This window comes from Bacillus rossius, chromosome 3 (genome assembly GCF_032445375.1).
Source record: "Bacillus rossius redtenbacheri isolate Brsri chromosome 3, Brsri_v3, whole genome shotgun sequence".
In the NCBI taxonomy this organism is placed as follows: Eukaryota; Metazoa; Arthropoda; class Insecta; order Phasmatodea; family Bacillidae; genus Bacillus; species Bacillus rossius.
The window spans coordinates 11865557-11888142 of record NC_086332.1 but is presented as its reverse complement, the minus strand read 5'-3'; the positions used below and the strand labels follow the sequence as shown (position 1 = coordinate 11888142).

General features: G+C 35.5%; 1 protein-coding gene across 3 annotated transcripts; it reads left to right on the top strand.

The window, feature by feature from the left end:
• Positions 1 to 822: 822 nt before the first annotated feature.
• LOC134530223 (protein CLP1 homolog) lies at positions 823 to 21950 on the top strand. 3 transcript variants are annotated; one of them, XM_063364895.1, is made up of 8 exons: positions 823 to 1276; positions 6235 to 6396; positions 7118 to 7337; positions 9623 to 9793; positions 10268 to 10458; positions 13029 to 13248; positions 13926 to 14019; positions 21636 to 21950. In XM_063364895.1, the coding sequence occupies exons 1-8, from the start codon at positions 1169 to 1171 to the stop codon at positions 21745 to 21747; spliced, it is 1278 nt and encodes a 425-aa protein (XP_063220965.1). In that variant the 5' UTR covers positions 823 to 1168; the 3' UTR covers positions 21748 to 21950. The 3 variants fall into 3 exon arrangements, with proteins under 3 accessions (XP_063220965.1, XP_063220966.1, XP_063220967.1); XM_063364896.1 differs by having other exon boundaries at positions 1137 to 1276; positions 21621 to 21950; XM_063364897.1 differs by lacking the exon at positions 21636 to 21950 and having other exon boundaries at positions 1156 to 1276; positions 13029 to 13305; positions 13926 to 14009.
• Positions 21951 to 22586: the final 636 nt, after the last annotated feature.

Below are 22586 nucleotides of genomic sequence, written 5' to 3'. Positions count from 1 at the left end.
ATTGGTTGTTTTTGATTTGAACAGAATAATTACATATTTAATTCGGCGCATTGCCACACCCGGCCGGGCGCTGTCGTCGCTTTGGTGTTCGTTGCAGCGCACTTTTACACACTCGGCGGAAATTACGCTCGGGCGTGTTCGATGCACTTAAGAGGTGTTGTGACATAACGGCCTGTGCGAACCAGAGGGAGCACCGGCGGTCGGCGTCAGTTTTAAAGCCTCTAAATCAACACTGGCTGTGGGTCATGTCACAAGGTAGGTACGGGAACACTAGTTTTGTTTAGTGCCCAAGGCAGTACTACGTCAAATTCTTCACGTGGGCTGCTGGACCAGTGCTGATTGTGCAAATAGTTTTGTAAGTAAGTATATTTATGTATTGTATTAATTGTAGCATAGATTTATCGGGCATTTTGTCGTGTGCAGTGCATGTTTTTGTGTGTGTAATAAAAATATGTTGGACCTTGTGACCATGCTTAATTGTGGCATACCTGATGGCCTGCTGTCAGTTTATCATGTTCTAGGCACATATTGAGTATTTCGAGAACTAGCAGTTCGCACTTATGTCAGTTTCGCATATGCGCCACCTAAAGCCTTTCATATTTATGTCGGAAGTACAAGAATCTGGGGTGGTGAAGAATTAAGGCATTGGGACTGAGTGGGAAAATTCTGAGGGATGGCCAGAAGGCTGAAGGATAAAAATTACACCGATGTTGGAATGCCCTGCTGTAGTGTGGGACCAAATATTATGGAACCCATACCTGAAACAATGTGAGACGAACAGATCATCCTTGAATCATGGATGACCAAGGGAATGCATACAGTAGTGTAGTTCATCTAGAGGAATTAATCCAACAGGGTCAAGAATCGGGATCCAGGTCACTGATTGGTGAAATGTAGGAAAATGAGAGATCGTGGATTTTCACAGAAAGACGGAGATACTCTTTATTGGTGTGTCCTGGATGGGGTTGAAAAGAGATTAATGAGTAAATGGTAGAGACAAAGGGGAATAGAAGTTTAAGAGGATTTTTAAGTTGCTCAATTGCCAATAAATTTCCATTTAATTAGTTTAACTTTCATCCACAAAAGAGCTAAACATAATACCAATAGCCCTGGCAGTTAATTTCATAGTTTATGTTGTCTATGCATTAGTTGAATAACAAAAGTAAACATGGCGGATGATCATGAGAAGGATGCAAATACACAAGAATTTAAATTAGATCCCGACTGCGAGTTACGATTTGAGGTCGAAAGTAAAAATGAAAAAATTACGCTGGAGGTAAGTGTTAGGTTTTGACGTTGTACCTAGGATTGCCTGTAATTGCAGGTTAAGGCTACCATGCACGATCAGTTCAGCTCCCAGTTACGACTGCTCAGCCCGAACTGACCTGACCATTTGGATTTAATCGAGGGCTTCTGCTCACACGATCAATCCAGCTGCTCAGTTCGTACCAAAGAGTACGAACTGACAGTATCTGAAATGAAGCACGCTGCAAAAAAGGAGGAAAGTAGAAAGGCTAGTGAGAATGCATAAAGTAATTCGGCGGGGAGGGGGGGGGGGGGGGCTGGTGAAAGCTGGGAGCTAGGTTGAACAGAGGGCTCAATCGAGGAAGGAGGGATCATGAGTGAGGGAATGGAGACGGACAGAGAGAGGAAGGCAGGTATTCCTTGTGAGGACGGGGCGAGATTGAAACGAGCTTGAGGGGAGGACACTGGATGTGGGAGGAGGGAAGGACTTACGAAGGAGGCTCCAGAAGGGGGAGGAGTGAGGGTAGTTGGGGGGTGGGAACTCCTTGCCTCCGGGCGGATGCCCAATTGCAGGTGCATTATTATTATTTTACTGCTCAGAGGTATGTACTTCTTCGTTTAACGCCCCACTTTCACATCATGTTATCAGTCAACAAAAGAAGCCTTTCCTACACACGTTCAGTCTTGTGGTTGCTGTTGCTGTTATGATGAATCATTTAATTGTAGAATATAAAATAATCTTTGGATATTGCAATTGCAGTTGCACAAGTAAGAGGAAGAAGGAAAAAAAGTAATGGTAAATATGTAGAGTCGCGGTATATGCAAAAAAAAATGCTAAAAATCCGAAAATACTTTTATTCTATGCTCTTTCACTTCCTCTTTTCAAATCAACCGGCGGAGATAAGAAATTCCAAATACTTTAGGAGATATCACATTTTTTAATTTTCATCACAATACCTGTGTGTACATGCGGCGATCACCTTTGTTTCTTGTTTACGAGTATCTATCATGTTTCTTATTGGAAAATTTTGTCACGTGACAGTTCCGTGATAGGCCAGTATTCAAATAAACCAATACGTGATTATTTATTCATTTATTGTAGCGCAAGTAATAAGTAAAAAAACAATTACGTGAGTTCCTACTGTTCTTCCTTTGTCCCGGTTTGTTTGGTCAGGTCAGTTACATTATAAATACTTCAAAACTAAACAACCATTTCAATTAATTCACATTATTTTTAATGTCCGCTTAGTTTGAAAGTATTTATAATGTAACTGACATGACCTAATCAACCATTTTAGTTCCTAATGTTCTTCCTTTGTCCCGGTTTGTTTGGTCAGGTCAGTTACATTATAAATATTTTAAAACTAAACCGCCATTAAAATTAACACATTATTTTTAATGTCCGCTTAGTTTGAAAGTATTTATAATGTAACTGACCTGACATAATCGACCATTTTAGTTCCTTCTGTTCATACTTTGTCCCGGTTTGTTTGGTCAGGTCAGTTACATTATAAATATTTTAAAACTAAACAGCCATTAAAATTAATTCACATTATTTTTAATGTCCGCTTAGTTTGAAAGTATTAATAATGTAATTGACCTGACCTAATCGACCATTATAATTAATTACGCATTCACGAACACACGGCAAAATAAAAATAGCGGCTGTCGAATGATTACACAGGTATAGTATTGCAAAATTAAAAAATTCGATATCTCCTAAAGTATTTGGAATTTCTTATCTCCGCCGGTTTTGATAAAAAGAGGAAGTGAAAGAGCATATAATAAAAGTAATTTCAGATTTTTAGCATTTTGTTTTCGCAAAAGTACTGCTACTCTACATGTTCAAAATTAAAAAATTCGATATCTCCTAAAGTATTTGGAATTTCTTATCTCCGCCGGTTTTAATGAAAAGAGGAAGTGAAAGAGCATATAATAAAAGTAATTTCAGATTTTTAGCATTTTTTTTTTTTTGCAAATACCGCTACTCTACATATTTACCAAAGTAACAAAAGGGTATAAACAAAGATGTCTGCCATGGCACTCCGCTGATGGTTTGATTTTTTTGGACTGGCGAGACGGTATTCCTACACAGGCAGTTCGGACTGAGGGCTTTCGAGCCTCTAGTCAGATATGATGGATAGGTAATACTCAGATATCACGACTTTTTAGAACTGAAAGAAAAAATCATAAAACCTGTTTTTCACATACTATACATATCCCTACATTTACCCTGAAAGGATTGTCTCTTAATTCTTACTGGTTCGTGAAAAACAATTTAAAGCTTACATTACAATACCTGAGTTTTCGCCACCATTAATTGTTTACCTGCGATCGTTTAGCACAACTGTAGCCAACTATGGGGAATTAAAAACACATGGCAACGTAAAAGCACAGGTATTGTAATGTAAGATAAAATTTAATTTTTTTTACAAACTAGTAGGAATTACAAAACCATCGCTTCGGATTAAATTTAGGGACGTGTGTAGTGTGTAAAAACCATGTTTTCCAATTTTTTAATTTAAAAAGCTGTGATGTCCGAGAATTACTGATGGAAAGCCATCAGTTCGTAAGTCCAGCAGTTATGACTTATTATGTGTGGGAGCCTTAAGTTCCATGAATAGCATGAACATTGTGTCCTTTCATAACCTGAAATCACTAGATTATGACCTGTAGTTTATCATTTTGACAACCGATTATGTTAATTTAGCTACACTTAAAATATTGTACAATCGTGTAAATGGCTGGTTATATCAGGTTTAGGTACATTTATAATACTGTACAATCATGTTAAGCCAAGGCTACATTCATGATAGCATGCAAACAGCATGAAAATAGCATGGTTATTCATGCTCAGCACACAAACTGAATCTACATTTGTACACAACTCAGTAGTTTGAAAAATATCCATAGTTGGTTAAATTTCCGTATCACGTAAATCCAAGTTTATCCCATCATCGTGAAGGGATGATCCTATATACATTGATCCTGTGGTACTTGCTGCTTGTGTTTAATTTAGTAACTTACATCGAAAGCTCCTAGATATAAAAAAAACTTGTGATATAACAATACATGAACCATTTGATTACCTAAATTAAAGCATTGAATTTCACCATTTAGTTTTGAATGACTAGGAAGGTTTAAATACAAAGCTTTGCCTCACAATGAAATATACCTTCTTAAATTAGTTTTACTTGTTATCTTTGAAATGAAAATATCAAAACAATCGCTAACTACACTATGCACTGAAATAGAGTTTACCTATAACATGTTTGGTCACACTAATAAATTTGGAGCACAGCACTGATGAAAGTTAGAAGTTTGACGTTTGTTTGCTGTTTTTTCTGCGCTTGTGCGATTTTACAATGTAGCAGCTGCTGTCTGTTTTGTACATTCAACTTCTTGCTTGTTTGCCATGTGTGTGTGATGTAGCCCGCACACAGTCAATTTACTCATTGATAGTTGTAGCGATAAACACTTATGCTTAAGATCTTGTGGATCTTAATAGATCCTAAGAAATCCGTACAGTGTAGCCGAGGCTGTTTTCCAAAATTCCAGGGTGGAAATACAGTGTTACCAAGTGTTATAGATTTTCAATAATTATTACTGATTTAGACATCCAGTTAGTGAAATACTAAATATTTAAATATTTTGGAAACATTAAAACTCAATGTCATGTTGGCTGCATATGTATGCAGAATAATTTTGGTACATAGTTCTTTTTTTTTTTATATCTAATTCAGATTATTGAATGAGGTATAGAAATAAATTTACCTACCAGAAGAATGAATAATCCAAACATGCAAAGGTTGCATTGTCAAAAATTCATATCCTGGTACGTGTTTTTTTTTTAAGTGAAATCGCTTTTAGACCTGTGTTATTTTTAAAATATGTAATGGATGGTTTAATAATGTATTATTGTCTTAAGTTTTAGTATTACATGTACCCTTTATTGCATTTGCTTTAGGTGTGTTTTATTGCATGCATAAATATGATTACTGATGGGCATGCTTGGAAGTTGGCAGCACTGAAAACAGTCTTCTCCCTAGCCATAACATACTGACATTAAACATCCCTGGAATTTTAGAAAAAAGTCTTGGCTACGCTGTGTGCATAGGGATCTTTGGAGAACAGGAACATGTTGCAGCTAGTATCAAGTAATCAGTAGGTTGGCAACAAGAGGATCAAACAGTCTCCGCTACGCTATTAATGTGCAAAAAAAAGAATTAAATCACTATTGTAAGCGCAGGCGATCAGGCCAGTCTTTTGAGAAAAACAGACTTGGCTACGCTAATAACCAAAAATAATTGCATGTTTCTTGGCTGTCAAAATCGTAATAAATTTGAGAATTTTGAAATGCCAGGTAAAATTAATTAATATTTTCTGAAAAAAATTCAAACCATTTCTTGAAGTAGCCTGTGGCATTGCAGTTAAACCTAAAAAGTTTCAGTTCTGCAATAAATTAAGTTTTCCTTATTTGTACAACCCAAAAATGTTAAAAATGTAACTTTGGCAGCTAATTATGCAAAAAGTATGCGCTGTTTATATTTTTCATTTTGGGAAAGTTAAACAATTGAAAAAGTCTTCAAGTTTATCTGTAATTACTGTAAATATAACATCGTGACCTGAAATGGGAGGCTCCTCCTTAACTAGTTTATATTTTGATCTATTATTTCCCCCCTGTTTTGGATTGCCAGAAAGTAATGTAGATATGTTTAAACTTTTAATGTGAAGATGGTTTTCAATTATTTTTGTGTACATCTCTGCGATCACTAAGGGGTTATTTTCAAATGTCAACAAGTAGCAACCTCGTAGCATGACAATTTAGTGCTTGCATTAATTATACTGCAAATTTTTGATATTAGTAAAAAAAGATGTTTAATTTATTTTTATTTATTTATTTATTTATTTATTTATTGTAATTGTAATTTTACAGTCGGTATGTAGCCTTTGGTTTGATTGGTTATTTTTATTTGGCTATTTTTACAGCTGAAGAGTGGAATGGCTGAAATATTTGGCACAGAACTAGTCAAAGGAAAAAATTATGTTTTTACTACGGGAGCCAAAATTGCTGTATTCACGTGGCAAGGATGTGTGGTAGAGCTGAGGGGGAAGACGGATGTTAGCTATGTTGCAAAGGAAACACCAATGGTGAGTTCAATTGAAACATTTTTTTTCTTCTCATTATTAAGTGGCATTTAATTTAATTTCATCAAGCAACAGATTCACAACTTAGAAAAATTGTGAACGTATATTTTTTTGGGGTATGTATAGAGATAATTTAATTCTGACAAATACAGGTATAAGTAGGGCCTACATCATCTATATTATAACAGCTAAAAATAAAACTTTTTACTTAAACTTGATTGGTTGAGAAGCTTTTGTATATGATTTGAGGAGCAAGCTGTCCTGCTGAATTGTACTTATCTTTGTGTGTTAAAATCACATTTTCTAAGTAGAAATAACTATTTCCTCTGCAACTCTTGTTAAGTTATTCCCTCTTTTCAGATAATAAGTTTCCTTGCTCTCTCCCATCTCGAGTTTGGCGCTCCCTGAACCGTCTATCATTGCCACTCGTAGGAAAGGATGGAGCGAAGTGGTGACTTACTTTCCAGAGGACACGGGTTAAAATCCTGTTTCGACCTCCTTGATTTCTTTTTTTCACTAGTTTTGCCAAACTCACTTCAAGCAAATGCTGAGCTGATTTCTTTCCCCGTGTACTTTGTTGTGCATTGCGGCCTCTATTGACCTCGCTGCCGGCGACATAAGAGGATACAAAAAATAGGAGCTGATAACGCTGGTTCGTCTCTGTGCATCGTCCGTGGGCGAGTGGCCCTGGTAGTGGAGGTCCGGGGGGCATGTTGCGGTGCAGGTGATGTACCTCAACGTGCACGCGGCGTTGGAACAGCTGCGACGCAGCGCGGAGGCGGGCAGCACCCGGGGCCCCATCACCATGGTGGCCGGCCCCACCGATGTGGGCAAGTCCACCGTCTGCCGGCTGCTGCTCAACTACGCCGTCAGGATGGGCCGGCGACCCATATTCGTCGACCTGGACGTCGGTCAGGGACAGATCTCCATACCGGGAACCATCGGTGAGCCACTTCGCGCTGTCCGTTCACAGTTGCGAGTCTTTGTGCGTTTGGAGGTGTAACATTGCTGTCTACATCCACATGAAACTCTAGAACTCTGATGCATCCAGGTCTAAAGATTATTATGATTTATACTTGCATGTATGACAAGTGATAGACAAAATGGGCAGTGCTAGCTGAACTCAATATAAAATTGATAATATTCTGAATGAAAAATTTAAATCACACGTGGTGGTAGTTTTAGTGCCAAGATTGTTTATAACAAAGTACATTTGTAATGTTGCATATTAACTACCTCTGTTCTGTGTTGTGAGATATCAGTAAATTTATTTGTGGCTTATGTTAATATTAAAACAATTTTATAAGTTGTTATATAAGTTTGATGTTTTAACATAGGAAACAATTATGGTTTTAAATGAAATTAACAGAATTTAATAAGTTTTTAAAGAGTGATAAGTTGGTATACGAAAGTCCCTGTGTAGGAAAGCATGTTTCCTTGTTCTTTTTTAATTTAACATACTGATTTGTATAAAATTGATTAATGAATATGATACTTTACAGTACAGTAATACTAAGATAAATACAAGTAATAATCATGGGATGAGAAAGTGTTATGTTCTGAATAAAAATTATGTGATATCACATATTGTTACAATTTTAGAAAACGAGGGAAAGTGAAGGAAATGAGAATGGTCAGTGAATACCAGGGATCTCACAAAATATTTCTGGAATTTTTCTTGTGATAACGAAAGGGAAAAGAAATATATGGCTATTGCCAGCAACTCAGTACTTCAAAGATTGGTAACATGAAATATCCTTAAATTGTGTTAGTAAAGCTTTTAGTTTTATAATTTTTAAGGTACTTGCTTAAGCCACAATGAGAAATAAAATAGTTATTCATTAGTAGAAACCAATATTTTACTGATATGTATAGTATTTTATTATTTTGATTAAATTTTTATTAAATCAAATATTTAACTGTTGATGCAAAATTATTTTATGTTATACAGTTTACATGAAAATATGTATATGATTCTAAACGTTATTTTGTCAAATATACCTTGTTTTCCTATGGCTATATTGTACATTCAATAGTTTTAGACAAATCAAAAGCAAATGTTTAATTAAACTTGTATTGATCCGAAACTGTGTTAATTTTGCTACCCGGCCATTAATTTTGATTGTCTGTATCAACAACAACAAATACAACATGGTAGTATCTTAACAAACACCTGCTTTTTCCATTATTTGTGTTTCATTTGATTAAAGATTTTATCTAAAATTAGTAGAATAAATTTATCACGTACACTAAACTAAATTTTAAATCAATGCAGATTCCATGGGAGATCAATTTAAATTTAATTTGAAGTAGGAAATATTCATACTCTTTTTTACATACCTATATAATCAGTTAGATCAACAAAACAGTTTTTAAACTTAAAATTTTACTGTTTTAAAAATTCAATGACATTTCCCTCCCCCTCCACTCGCTCCTTTTTCAAATTGCACATTTTATCATGGTTCCATGTATATTTCATTGTTTTTCATTTTACTGTATTTGGACAAATTTTCTTAGACACCTGTAAAGTGTAAAAAAAATTATTTTAGCTGTTTGTTAAAATTTTATTCCATAAATATTTGATAGTCGCATGATTAGTTATAATCTAGCTGTTTCTGTGTTGTGAGATGATTTTTAAAAAATTTATATGCTCGTTACTGTTTGCTGTGTTTATGTTATTGTCATTAATTTCATAAGTTGATCATTCAAGTGTGTTATAGTTATTCGTTATAATATTTCAGGATCCAAACATAACTTAGATAATAACAACTTAGAACAGTTGTATCTTGAAAAATAAATCTATAACATTAATATCTTTAAAAAACTTAGTAAATAATAACATATAACTGTCACGAGTCTTAAGTTATGTCACTTATAAATGATAATTTTCTAAGTTATGTGGTCCACCAATGTGTGCTTCTAAGTTGCAAGTTTATAACGAATGACAAACACTTAATAATGATGAAACCACATAAATTACATCTTATATAACTTGTATAATTTATATAACTTTATAAGTTTAAAAAAAAATTAACAACTACAATCATGAAGCTAAAAACACAAGTTAGACCCCAGTCCCATTTAGAACTACATGCCTTATAAAACTGTGTCTTGTGTGTTTCTTAGTTGTTGGTTTCTAAGTGATGACAGCAGCTCTTACAGCTCGGTAGTTGAGACTGCGGTAACAGTTCTGGTAGCACGGCCGTCAGGCGCGGTGTGTGGTGTGCAGGGGCGCTGCTGGTGGAGAGGCCGGCCAACGTGGAGGAGGGCTTCTCGCAGCAGGCCCCGCTTGTGTACCACTACGGCCACAAGAACGCCGGTGCCAACACAGCTCTCTACAACATGCTGGTGTCTCGCCTCTCGGAAGTCGTCTCTGAGAGGATGCAAGCTAACAGAAAAGGTAAGGCAATACAGCACAGCATCAATCTGGTGGCTATATCTACACATTTGTGCTCTTCTTATGTATAATGCTTGTTTGTGTTATTCTGCAAGGATTTTTGTTCATATTGTTTATTGTATAACATATAAGGGCAAATACTAATTGATATCACCTCTAATACCTGCTCTATTTTATTGTTATTATTGCAGTTAGTTTTTTTATCTAACTGGTTATTTAAATCCTCCTTAAGAATGTTCATTCATATAAAGAGATTATGGCAACACCTACATTATTACAGCTTAAAGTTTGTCACTATTATAACTTACACTTTAATTATTTGCTGCAGCTTAAAGAGTCATATGCAGGAAAAAGAACTAATACAGCAACCATGTTTCAGTTTTTTAAACAGAATTGGTTCACTGGTTACATCACCACTTATTAAATTCAGCATTCCATGGTTGCCCAGTGATAAGTTTGCCAGTCTGTGTGTTCCAGCCAATGCGTCCGGAGTGATAATCAATACGTGCGGCTGGGTGAAGGCAGAGGGCTACAAGCAGTTGACGCACATCGCTCAGGCGTTTGAGGTGGACCTGATCATAGTGCTGGACCAGGAGAGGCTGTACAACGAGCTGGTCAGGGACATGCCCACCTTCGTCAAGGTCGTCTTCCTGCCAAAGAGCGGCGGTGTGAGTGACACGTCCTTACCTACCGTATTCACCCGAGAATAAGACGAGAGTTTTTCAATATAAGGCGACCAAAAAAAAATTGGGGGTCTTCTTACTGACAGCAAACTATTTAAACTACCATTTAGGTTTCAAAAAATGCTGTTTGTCAAATGTCATGGATGCTACTGAAGATGACATGCTGCGGTGTATTGAAGAGAATGTCAGTAGTGAGAGTGATGATCTTCAGCATGATGGTGGGGAAAATTATTAGCAGTTGTATTGTAAAAATATTTAAAAAAATTGTTTAATTGAAAAAAATTGTTTAAAATTACTGAATTTTTTAATTGGATTTTTGAAATACAGTAGAATCTCGTTATAGCGAGCACGGTAATAGCGAGAACACTGCTATAACGAGGTATTTTTGAGGAATTTACGGCGTGAGAGCTTGAAGCGTGCTTTTGTTATTTGTCTGCTTTATCTCCACCCCTCTCGCTCGCCACTAGACATCTTGCCGTTGACGCCTGTCACATTCTTCAGCCGTGCAGTCGCCACCTAAGTGCGTGGCTTTAAAAATATAATCCCGTCCTTTCTTTATTTTATCAAAAATTCCGTTAGTTATCTGTACCGTGTGTAGACAAAGTTTGATATTGGAACAGAAACAACGTAAGAAAGTATTTTTTACAAATTAGAAATATGTATGTTTTTGTTTTTTAATCGCGTATATTTTCACGTTTTTTTTGTTGTTATCTTAAAAGAGATAATATTAGAAAGCCGCTCTAATGAGATTTAATTGTTTCTTGGTTAACAAAAACTATTAATTGTTTATATTCTATTTATTATTATTTACGCGACGACATACTGTACGCGTACGCAATACGACTGGATTCGTTGCTGCAACATAACATAGCAAATTATGCGGTATCAGAAGTAACGAGTAACGTAACGATAGTAACGAGTACTAATTGTTATAGTAACGAATACATACGGGTACGCATTTTTTCGTTACTTTTACACCTCTAGTAGGCTCTACCGTATTTATTTCCGAATCGCTAGGACAATTTTCTTGTAACTTTTGTTTCGGTCAATTGTTGGGGTATTTGTCCGGGAAAGGGGTGGTGATGGTTTGAGTTTAATCCCAAATTTATTTTCTAAAAAAGTTGACAGGTTTTTTTAAATGAAAAAGTATAGTTTTCCAGCGACTATTTCGTTTGAGGCGTACGTGCGTTGCCGCAGCCGCACTCCTGCTATTTTGTAAGGAATTAAATCGTCGCGCTACACTAGCACCACCTGTTAGCTACATCCCGAACCAACATGGCCGTCAGCAGACAGCCCGCGTCGGCAATAGATAGCAGGACAATGCTGCGTCGGCCGCGGGCTGAGATGCTATACTTACGTGGCGTGGTACGTGGTAGGGTATTCTGGTTATTTTGACGCAATCGGTGATCGCATCTGTACTTGTGGGGTATCGTTTTAAAGAGAATTCACACATCTGCTCACAGAAATTAAGATTTCGTTAATATAACCTGTTATTTTCCAATTATACAGGTTTAAACACAATTTTTATGCTATTTTCGGTTAATTTTTATTTTTTGGGGGCCAAAATTTGTCCAATTCGGTTATAGCGAGGACACGGTTATAGCGAGGATCAAACCCGGAACCGTGACACCTCGCTATAACGGGACTCTAGTGTATTTAATAAAATCATTATTTAATTATATTAAATATTTGTTAAGCATATTTAATTCTCACAGAGATTTGGGCAAAAAAACAAAAAAATTATTTGGATTTTATTTTATTTCTTTTGTTATTTATTCACTAACTTCCTACCATGTAAGAGAAGGACTTGACTTGTATAATTTGGTGCCATCTTACATTCAGGGTCGATGTGTTGCAAAATTTTGGTTAATGCATATCTTTTTTATATCCTTGATTACCGTGTTTTATCACATAATCATTGCACATTTTATACTAAAATCAAGTTTGAAATGTAAGGGTGCAACGTTTATGCGAGAGAAAAAATTTTGTTAGGTAATGTTATTCATAAAAACATTAAAACCCACTTATGGAAAGTACGTTTATTTAAAAAGTGAAGTATATAAGAGCACACCAAACAATTTAGTAAAGTCATGCAACAAAAATCTTTCTTCAACTTTAAATAGAAAAACAAAATCTGTGACCTGAATGCGAGCCTGAACGATATCCTCTTTTATCGCATAATCGTCGCACCTATATTTTAGTGCGTCAAATTTGGATTAAAAAATCCTCGCACGTAATTGTCGCATAATGTTTTTGATCCCGCTATTAAATTCCGAGCTCTTTGTGTGGGTATTTTTTCCCTATAAAACGATGTATTTTAAAGTAGAAATCAAAATATTTATTCTCTACTTATGAAAAATGTTTTATGTGTTTTATAATATTTTCTGTGTTCTGTACCATTAAATCAAGGACTCAATTTTTTATTTAGACTGTTTACTGGTAACATTACACTGTTGGTAAGTATATGTGATTCTGTTGCGACTGATGAAGCCGAGAAGGGGCTGGGTGTGCTCCATGCCGCAGCAGTTGGTGGATTGGTTGCTGTGCGTGCCCAGGTGGTGGAGAGGAGTCAGTACGTGCGTGCGGACTCTCGCGACAACCGGGTGCGGGAGTACTTCTACGGCCTGCGCACCCCGCTCTACCCCCACTCCTTCGACGTGTGGTTCAGCGACACCAAGATATACAAAGTGGGAGCCCCGGCGTTGCCCGACTCGTGCATGCCGCTCGGCATGAAGGCAGAGGACAACATGACAAAGCTGGTGGCGGTCACCCCGGGTGTGTTTCTCCGGTGTTTTCAAACACTTGTTTGGAAGTAGCTCTACTGAATCCCAGGTGCAGTGGCAAAGAAGTGGTTATCGGAATTGAATCAGAATAGCTGTAGTTGAAAGATACCTAGTAACCACAATGAATATTCTAAGCAAGGTTATCAAAAATTCATTATTATTGTTTTAAAAATCATTAAAAAAAAATTTTTTTAATTTTCTGGGGGCCATGGTGATTGAGTGGTCAGATCTCAGTTTGATTCCTGCTAGGGTCACGTCCAGATATTTCGCATGTGAAAATGTAACAGATGTTGCCCCGAGAGGGGATTTGCTCGGAATACTCCCATTTCCACCACCCGTGCATTCCATTGATGTTCCAGCCTCATATCACACGGGTGTCAATAAGAGTTAAGCCCTAATGTATTGTCATCATCCGTTAATATTTTACAACAGAATTTCTAGTTTCACCATAATAAAGTAGTGAAGGAGTATTTGGTTGGTGTTGAACTGACTTTATTTAAAGTATGAAAATACTGCACTAATGGATTGGAGAAGTGGATGTAAAGTATCACTAGTCATGATTTTTAAACGTTTGTTGCAAAGGTGTTTGTGAAAATTTTTTTTATAATTTACAAAAATCAAATATAACTTTGTTAACTTTGTAAAGAAAAAAAATTGTTTTCATGGTAGGTCCTAATCTTCTTCATCACCTACTCGCGGTGAGCTTCGCATCATCTGTTGAAGAAGATGTCATCACAACGAATGTGGCTGGCTTTATTTGTGTGTAAGTAGAAGCTGTTAGTACTTTAGTTTGTAATGATGAGGCATGTTCAAACTGCCTGTACCTTATTTCTTTTATCTCTACCCAGATCTCTGTTCCTCCTGGAAAAGGAATTTCTATTTAGTTTTCATGTATCATTGATATCATCAATGCAGTTAATTCATAATAGAGTAGAGCATTCTGCATTTGAATACACACTGATGTGTGTAGAAAGACAACTACTGTGTTGCAAATTTAAATTCCAACATCTGCATAGCTCCTGTTCAAGCTACTCAAGTACCTGCAAGTAACACAATTGGGGGGCATTGCAGTAGGGTGTGGATAAATCTATGTATGTACGTAGTTGCCTACTTAGTTGTGCATTGAATAATGTCCTAGTTTTGTATTTTTGGTGTGATTATCTGCAGATAATAAAAAGTAATTTTCCTCAATGATACTAGCAGCACCAGGTAATGAAAAGAAAAGTTATTTTCATTTAAAAAGTTTAAAACACTGAAGATGCTCAAACCTTCTTTTAAACATCCGAAATTATTTTACAGCAAACATATAAAAAACACAGTTGACAATACATTTTTGATTATTTATTTAACTTTCCAACATAGCTAAAGTACTGTTGGAAATAATACTGATTTGAGGCAGGCCACTTGTGACATAAACAGTGATTAATTTTCTCTCTTGCATAAACAATACAGTTACACATTTTGTTTTATAAATGTAACACTTATTTTTTGTTTACTTCCGTAAAGTTATGTGTTGACACTATGACTCGTAGTGTGCGCAGAATACTCAGTAGTTATGAAGTGTTAGTTCTGACTGGACACAGTCCCCAGTCTCACTGCAGTGTACATATGTGAGTGTATGTGTGACCGGCTGCAGCTGAAAGGACACTGCGTGGCATCATTGATGGTAATTATTATTCTTGTCTCAAAAACGTGTGAGAGAAAACATGTAAATAAATTTAAATCAATCGCAAATAGGTCAGCACTCGCACGTGCTATAGATTTCAGTGCCTACATTTTTTACATAGTATTTCTGGCCCTGCAAACATTGACTACATTTTGTTGGCAATAAACTTCTGGGCCTATGATGGGAAATACAGCTTGAGCATTCTTATACTATTCAATTTAAATAATCGTTTGTGTACAAAACTAGTGACCGCAGCGAGAAGCCCAAATGGTGGGTAATTGTGCCTCCACATAAAAATATTAGTTTATGCAATATCTGGTGTTTGTCAACTCCAATTCAGTATGTTAGTTGTGCTTGATATTGACCTATTATACCTATCAGTGTGTGTTAACTAAGAGTGGAAAAATATTTACCTGAATCTCCTTATAAATATCAGTAGTGAGGCAAGTGTTACGTTCTTGACATGCAGTATCTGTGTGTTTTAATTCACAGCTGTTCTTATTTTCTATTTACATTACATGATGACATCACAATAGACATAACAATTTAAGCGAAATAATTTATCATTTATACGTCACTGAATAAAAACCATATACGTATAATCTGATTGCTGTGCACCTGATGCTGCCAAGTATCGGTACCTCAAGTAGTTATCTAAGCTTGCTATTACAAGTTCATTTTCTTTGTAATAATCAGTATTTTATTATTGTAGCTTAATTTACAATACAATATTTTCATTAGATTAAATTATGTCCCAATTTATAATAGATTGTTTAAAAAATATTTTTTAAAAAGTAAAATAATCTTACAGTACAAAAACTAATTATATTTAGTATTTACTGATATATTAAATTGAAATAAATACATAATATTAACGATATTGACATGTTCTGTTTGCTTGAATGCTTGACTGATTTGAGCTAAAATGAAGGCACAAAGATTTACAAAAATATATATATTTTTTATACCATGATGTGTGTAAATTTTAGTTATTAAAATTCTTATATTGTTTCATTTGTAATTTGACTATCATCATATAGTCAGTCATGGGTATGTAATTAATTTGTCTGAAATTTTTTTTTGTAAACCTTGTGACCTTTAAGCTTGTTTATTTACAATATTTATGAGGAAAAAAACCTTTAAATTGTATTATTACAATACTGTGTATGATAGCCTCCACATTTGAAATATCATGTATAGGCTGTATAGCATTTAAAGAACAGTTCAGGCTACCATACACAATCTTTTCAGAGACGTTACGCTAGTAACAAAAAGTGGCATCTTTACTGCTGACTTGACGACCACATTCCATATTGGAACATGAGGCATTCTAGCATAGAAAACTGGTGTGGCGCACCAGGACAGATCAGAGACAAATGAAAACTTAAACATAGACTGTATGTTATCTGTGTATTGTCCACTTTATATTGTTTCAAATTAGTGATGGCCCGATATCCAAAAACCCGATACCAATTCCGATATTTCCAAATTTACCGATCCGATACCCGATACCCGATATTCCGATAATAGGCCTATCTCATTTCTAATACTGATTTTATAAAATTGTGGTTCTGGAGTATTGTTAGAGACAATAATGAAAAATGTTAAATTTTAATAAAACATACTTATGTGAATGTATATAATTTTTATTAATTGTAAAATATTGTAAATTCACATAAAATGAAAGCTAATAACGAAATTACCATAATGGCCTACAAATAAGCTCTCTAAATTCAAATTCACGAGTCACTGCATGTACTTAGTCCAGTGTCTCAACTGTAATCTACGAAAAATACTGTCAGAAAAACATCAAACTTTTGTACCCTTTGTAAAATTTCATCACGGTAAACGACACGCTAGAAAGGAAGGTCTTCAATTAGCAAATTTTGTGACCATTGTTCAAGTGTATCACTCCATTTATTGGTGCGAAAACACGTTAAAAATACGTGAAAAGTAATTTCAATACAACTTTCAAACGTACTGCAGTTTAAAAAACCACACTAGTGATGGGTCGTTCGTGAACGATTCGTTCAAAAAGAACGAATCTTTGAGAGAACGAAATCTTGCGATTCGTTCGCGATGTAAAGAACCGGCTCTTTGAGAGCCGGTACCTTGAAAGATTCGGAAGAACGAGAACGCGGAGAGAACGAGATGAGAGAACCGGCCACGCGCCCGGTCTGATTCGTTCGTGAAATGATTCATGACGTCAGGAGTCTGAAGAATTAGTAATCACAGCGTGCGCATGTTCACAAGAGCAAACGATAACTGATCAAATAAAATAGGGTAACATGAAAAGTATCTATACCTGAAAATGTCAACTGTTAAGTAGTGGTTTAAAATTGCTTTTTCACATTCACAAATTTGGAAATAAAAAACTAAAAAAAAACCCGCATGATTAAAAATAACAAGGAAAGTAACTACAAATGTTCACACTTACAATTTTTGGGTTAATTAATGTACTTCATTTGTCTCTCTTCATACTGAATCGCAGTAGTAGTATTAAATTTTTGTATTATTTTCTCTAAATGTGTTGGTCTACATGTAAACACTTTACTGTCACTAAAGTGTAAATAGCCTGTATATTAATATTTGTTACTTAAAAAGTAATAAAATATAAATAATCTTGTTTCATTTACGCAACTGTGATTCACTGGCTACGGAAAGCAATGTTCAAATTCAAATACAAAAACACGTACCTAATACTCTAATCTAAAGAATGAACGAGTTACGACACCTGATAAAAGAGCCAGATCCCATACACAGAAAAGAACGAATTGACCGAGATGAACGAATCGTTCTGAACGAATCATTTCACGGAACTGATCCAAAAGAACCGATTCGGTCAAAAGAACTGTTCTGCCCATCACTAAACCACACATCTTTATTAATGTTATTGGCAATGCACTCAATATAGCCAACATAATACCTTTGCTACAACTTGCCCTACTTAAACACGTTTCATATTTTAGCTTTTGTAAAACTTATGTAACGTCTTTGTATCGAACAGCAGTTGGCGACCATGAAACGACACGGAAAGAAAATGCCTATTATATCCTTTACTTACTCTATGGTTATATCAAGCAGCAACTTTATTCTTCCCAATGTTTACTTACGGCTACACCACTTATTAAATTAAATATCGTAATTATTTTTTTTTATGTTTTCAATTTATGTACACTAGGTGAACTTCGAAAATTCATCAAGCGAAAACATTTTGCGAATATCTGAAACGAATAAATATGCATTAATGACTGGGATTTGTGTACACATGGAAGAATTGAACCGTCAGGATGCATTGCAGTATCAGAAAGAAGAAATAGGCTTGAAATTGTTTCAGTGGAAAATATTCTTGGAATTACTAGGTAAAATGGTGACGTGAAGAAAGATAAATTACACCCGTGGAAAATAAGCTTGGAATTACAGTTAAGGTTATGTGAGAAGTATTATTGACGAGAGCAAACATCGGTTATCAAAATATCGCAAGTATTTACCGATGTCCGATATTGAAAAATGTGCCGATATTACCGATATCGAATATCGGGCCATCACTATTTCAAATTCTCTCAGTTTAGTACCGTATTGGCCCGAAGATAGGCCGACCTCGAAAATAGGCCGACCTCTTCTACAGCACACTCAAAATCAGGGGAAAATAAATTTTAACTAACTAAAATGTTTATCAGCAGCATATTACCACAGTAACACTTCAACTAAGTTAGTATTTATTGAACTGACAAAAATATTTGAGAGTTTATATTTCCGTTTATCTTCACATTCTCTTGTAGTGGTGCCAACATTTTACACGGCAATGGCTAAATTTTCTAAGTTCATAGAAAATGTGACGTAAAAACATTTACCGTTACGTTTAATTTTGTCGTAAAGAACCCAAAATGGTTTCATGTAAAACGTGTATGAATCAACCATAAAACAGCCAATATTGCAAATAGGTTTTATTGTTCTTGTTACTGTTGGTATGTACCGGTATTTGTTTATTCGTGTCGCAACTACAAGTTGCCAACACTGGTGTCATTTTGTTTTTCCTGTGGTAGAAGCGTAAATAAAGCATACGACGGTAAATAACCGTACGGCAAAATTGCTGTTTTTACTAACTGTTTACTGTAAATACCACATTTTACAAGCAAATAAAATTACCGCAGCCTGTTAAATACAGTTCAAAAATAACCAGACCGAGCTTTTAAAAGCTATGTGCTACAAGTGACCATATCTGTGTACTTAACTTAAAATATGATACGCTATTGGGGTTAAGTGTGTTTACTAAATTTCTACGTTGGAAAAATTACTAATTTTACTTAAGTACGGCGTAAGTTTAGGTCAATGAATTGTATATCTGATAACATTTTTATGCCATAAGTGATTCTCCTTGAAATGTATGTGTTTAATTATACTATATTTTGGCTAGTGCCCCATTATAGGCCGACTCTAGATTTCAAGGTTGACAAAACTGGCAAAAAAGGTCGGCCTATTTTCGGACCAATACGGTAAATAGATTTTTTTACTTAGATATTTACTTTTATAGTCTTAAGAATGTGCTACACAACTAACTTTATTTTACACATTTACAACACGTACACTTTGGTTAAAAAATGTAATGTTTTGGATGTAATTACTGTTTAGGTATTTAAGCGTACAAATGTAAAACCTTGATTGCATGATTGGAAAGTCTTGCGTGCTGTGTAGGGATGTGCGAAAGTGACTTTTTCCACACGAAATGAAAGTGAAAGAAAATTTATCAAGTTTCGCGAAAGTGAAACGAAAATGAATTTTTCTATGAGATAAATATATTCTTAACGAAAGTTAAGCGAAATTTTTTAATTAACAAAGAAAAAAGTGCCCCAAAATTTGCTCTTCAGTAATAAATTCTATTACATAAATCATTTTGGTACCTTTTGATATATATATATATATAAATATTATTATTTAATATAATCAACATCCGCCCTAGACCACACAACACAGCCCCATGTCACTCGTAAATTTCAAGAATCAATCCAGATCTTTCAGCGCACAGACTATTTCCTTTACAGTCGTAATGTCGCAGTCTATGATAATATATTTATCATGTGCATGGTACTGATGAAAAAATACGTGAATACTGCGGAACGGCCGCCATCTTGCACCACTGTCACACATGGCTAGCTCAGGAAGCTGTAGACCAGGCAAGGGACATGGTCAAAACAAAACATAACAAATGGTTGCTGCCAAGTGGTCATTACACGCAGTGACTTGTTGACCTTTTTGTCTAATTGGCTGTATATTATGAGGATTTTATATGCCAGTCAGAGTATGTAAAATTTAAATAAAGCAGACGACAATGTTTTTGTTTGGCTGTGCGCGAATAAAAGTAGGTACGTTCTTTGTTTATGTGTATACGGTAAATACTAAATACTGTACTAACAGTTCTGGAATGTATGTTTTACGAATATAGTACCTACACTACTGTTTGAAAGCAAATGAATCAGGTAATTTTTCAAATATTGCATGATTTTGTTTTGATACCTAGGCCTACTGTAATCACGGTTGAATTTTGTTTACTTTATCTGCCATGTTTGTTCAAATTATGATTTTACCGTATTTTCATTAATGTGAGTTTTTTTCATCACCACGTAAATTAATCTTAATGGAAATCTTTTTTCTAATTAATGTCTTTATATGATTTGCATATGTTATTACATTATTAGTAATAACAAGCAAATCATATAAAGACATTACAGTAGAATCTCAGTGCTAAGTACTTACAGGTACCTCAAGTTTTTGTACTTAGTACTGAAACATGCATACATATCTTTACAAAAAGAAAAAAAATATATAAAAAATTGCTACAGGAGAGCCGCAATGCCATATGTATTAGCAACTGCGACTTGCTTTTTTCCCCTTGTCTAGTTCTCTGAGTATATCCACTTTTTCCTTAAGCGTGAATTGCTTTCGTTTCTTTTTATCTCCAGGATCATTCATATTGTAGCACAAATACAATGCGGTGTCTAAATAACGTAACCTGAAAATAAACTCAACAATAACAATAAACAATCCCGGCACAGACATCAAACAGTATTTTTAGCGTAGCGTAACACTTTTGTCTAACTAATTAATACTTCTCTCAAACTTCCGTCTTTCGATGTATCGAATGGTGTTGTGTTGCTCACGTCGCATACTACGTACGGTATAATCTATGGTTGTGCGCGCAACTGTTTGTTAACTTTGTTTTGAGAATTTAGAGGTTAGAAAATACGTTGCGGTGGTATTTGTGTATCTTTGTTCTACTACATTAATCATTTAGCTGGAAATTTATTTACCAGTTTAAGTAAATTTTGGTGTAGTAATGCCACGCTACTAGTAGAATTTTTACGTTATAGTGAAAATATGATACTTTAAACTGAAACCGTTTTGCATGGCGAAGATACGATTTTTGGCGGGGACTTAAAAAAAATTCGTTAAGTGAAATATACTTTATAATAAGGTACGTTATTGTACCGGTATTCTACTGTACATTTTTATTAAATTACGAGTTCTTTTTCAACTAGAACAAACGGAACTTCGGTAAGCTATTGAACTTTCGTTTGGCTCGAAATATTTCGCTAAAAACGAACTTCGACAGATGAAATTCTTACCGAAATCGAAAATGAAAGTAGCAAAATTTCGGTATCGGTATACCGAACATTCGCACAACCCTAGTGCTGTGACAGATGAGCGTGTTGCAGGACGAACGTGGACATGGAGAGGCAGTGCATGACGGTGCTGTCTCCCCAGCTGAGGCCGCTACCAAAGACTCTGCTGCTGCTGTCCGAGGTGCAGTTCATGGACAGTCACTAGCGACTCACCGCGGACACTACATGCAACGCCCGTCTCTGTTGTGCAACTACGCAGATACTAGTACAAGCGGACAGTGAACTTGGAAAGGTTTTTTCTTTTGTAGTTGCATGTGTGTGTAATTTGTCGCCGTCTAATTTCAGTAATGGTTTGTGGAAAGACGATTTCTCCTATCATTCAAAATAAAGTTTTTCTATTTTGTATAATGGTGTTAACTATTTAAGTTTCCCTATACATATACACTATGTAAGCATTGTGTGCTACTTGCAGTATGAACAAAAGAATTGTTACTTAAACCATGTAATTTTGTGGCCCATATTTGAAATCACACTAACATCATCATACAAGTGACAGTTGCTGGCAGTATCGCAGGCATGTGCCAACAGTGTTGCTGAGACACAACATTTTACATTATGATAAAGTGGCAGTAAGCAGTCGCAGACCTCATAGTCGGTTACCTGCACCCTATGCAATGATTTTGTACGTCTTTTTCACATCACTTGCCACTCATCTTCTGCCATTCCTACCGACCTTTGAACATGCCTATACAACACAGTTAATTGACACAAAGATTATTTGTTCTATTATTGCTAATATATGTGCCAGACTTAAAAGTAGTGGGCATGCTCCTTAGAACCATGTTTCATCTTTCAGGAAATATTAATCCTTGCCACATGTCAGAAGGCTTACAATCTAATTTAAAAAAAAAACTCAGTGTTCAAGATAACTGAACCAGTGCCGGGGGAAAAAAAGATTGCCTGTTTCCTCTACTTGAAGCTCTTCGGAGCATTCCACAGAGAAGTCCTGCCCTTGCTGAAGTGTGACACCCGTTAACTTGATTC

What these genes read in the sequence shown, in the direction of transcription:
- LOC134530223 (XM_063364895.1), top strand. Translation starts at nt 1,169, where the DNA reads ATGGCGGATGATCATGAGAAGGATGCAAATACACAAGAATTTAAATTA. An exon ending in TTGCAAAGGAAACACCAATG is followed by an intron (nt 6,397 to 7,117) that starts GTGAGTTCAATT and finishes GTTGCGGTGCAG; the next exon opens with GTGATGTACCTCAACGTGCA. An exon ending in GATGCAAGCTAACAGAAAAG is followed by an intron (nt 9,794 to 10,267) that starts GTAAGGCAATAC and finishes TGTGTGTTCCAG; the next exon opens with CCAATGCGTCCGGAGTGATA.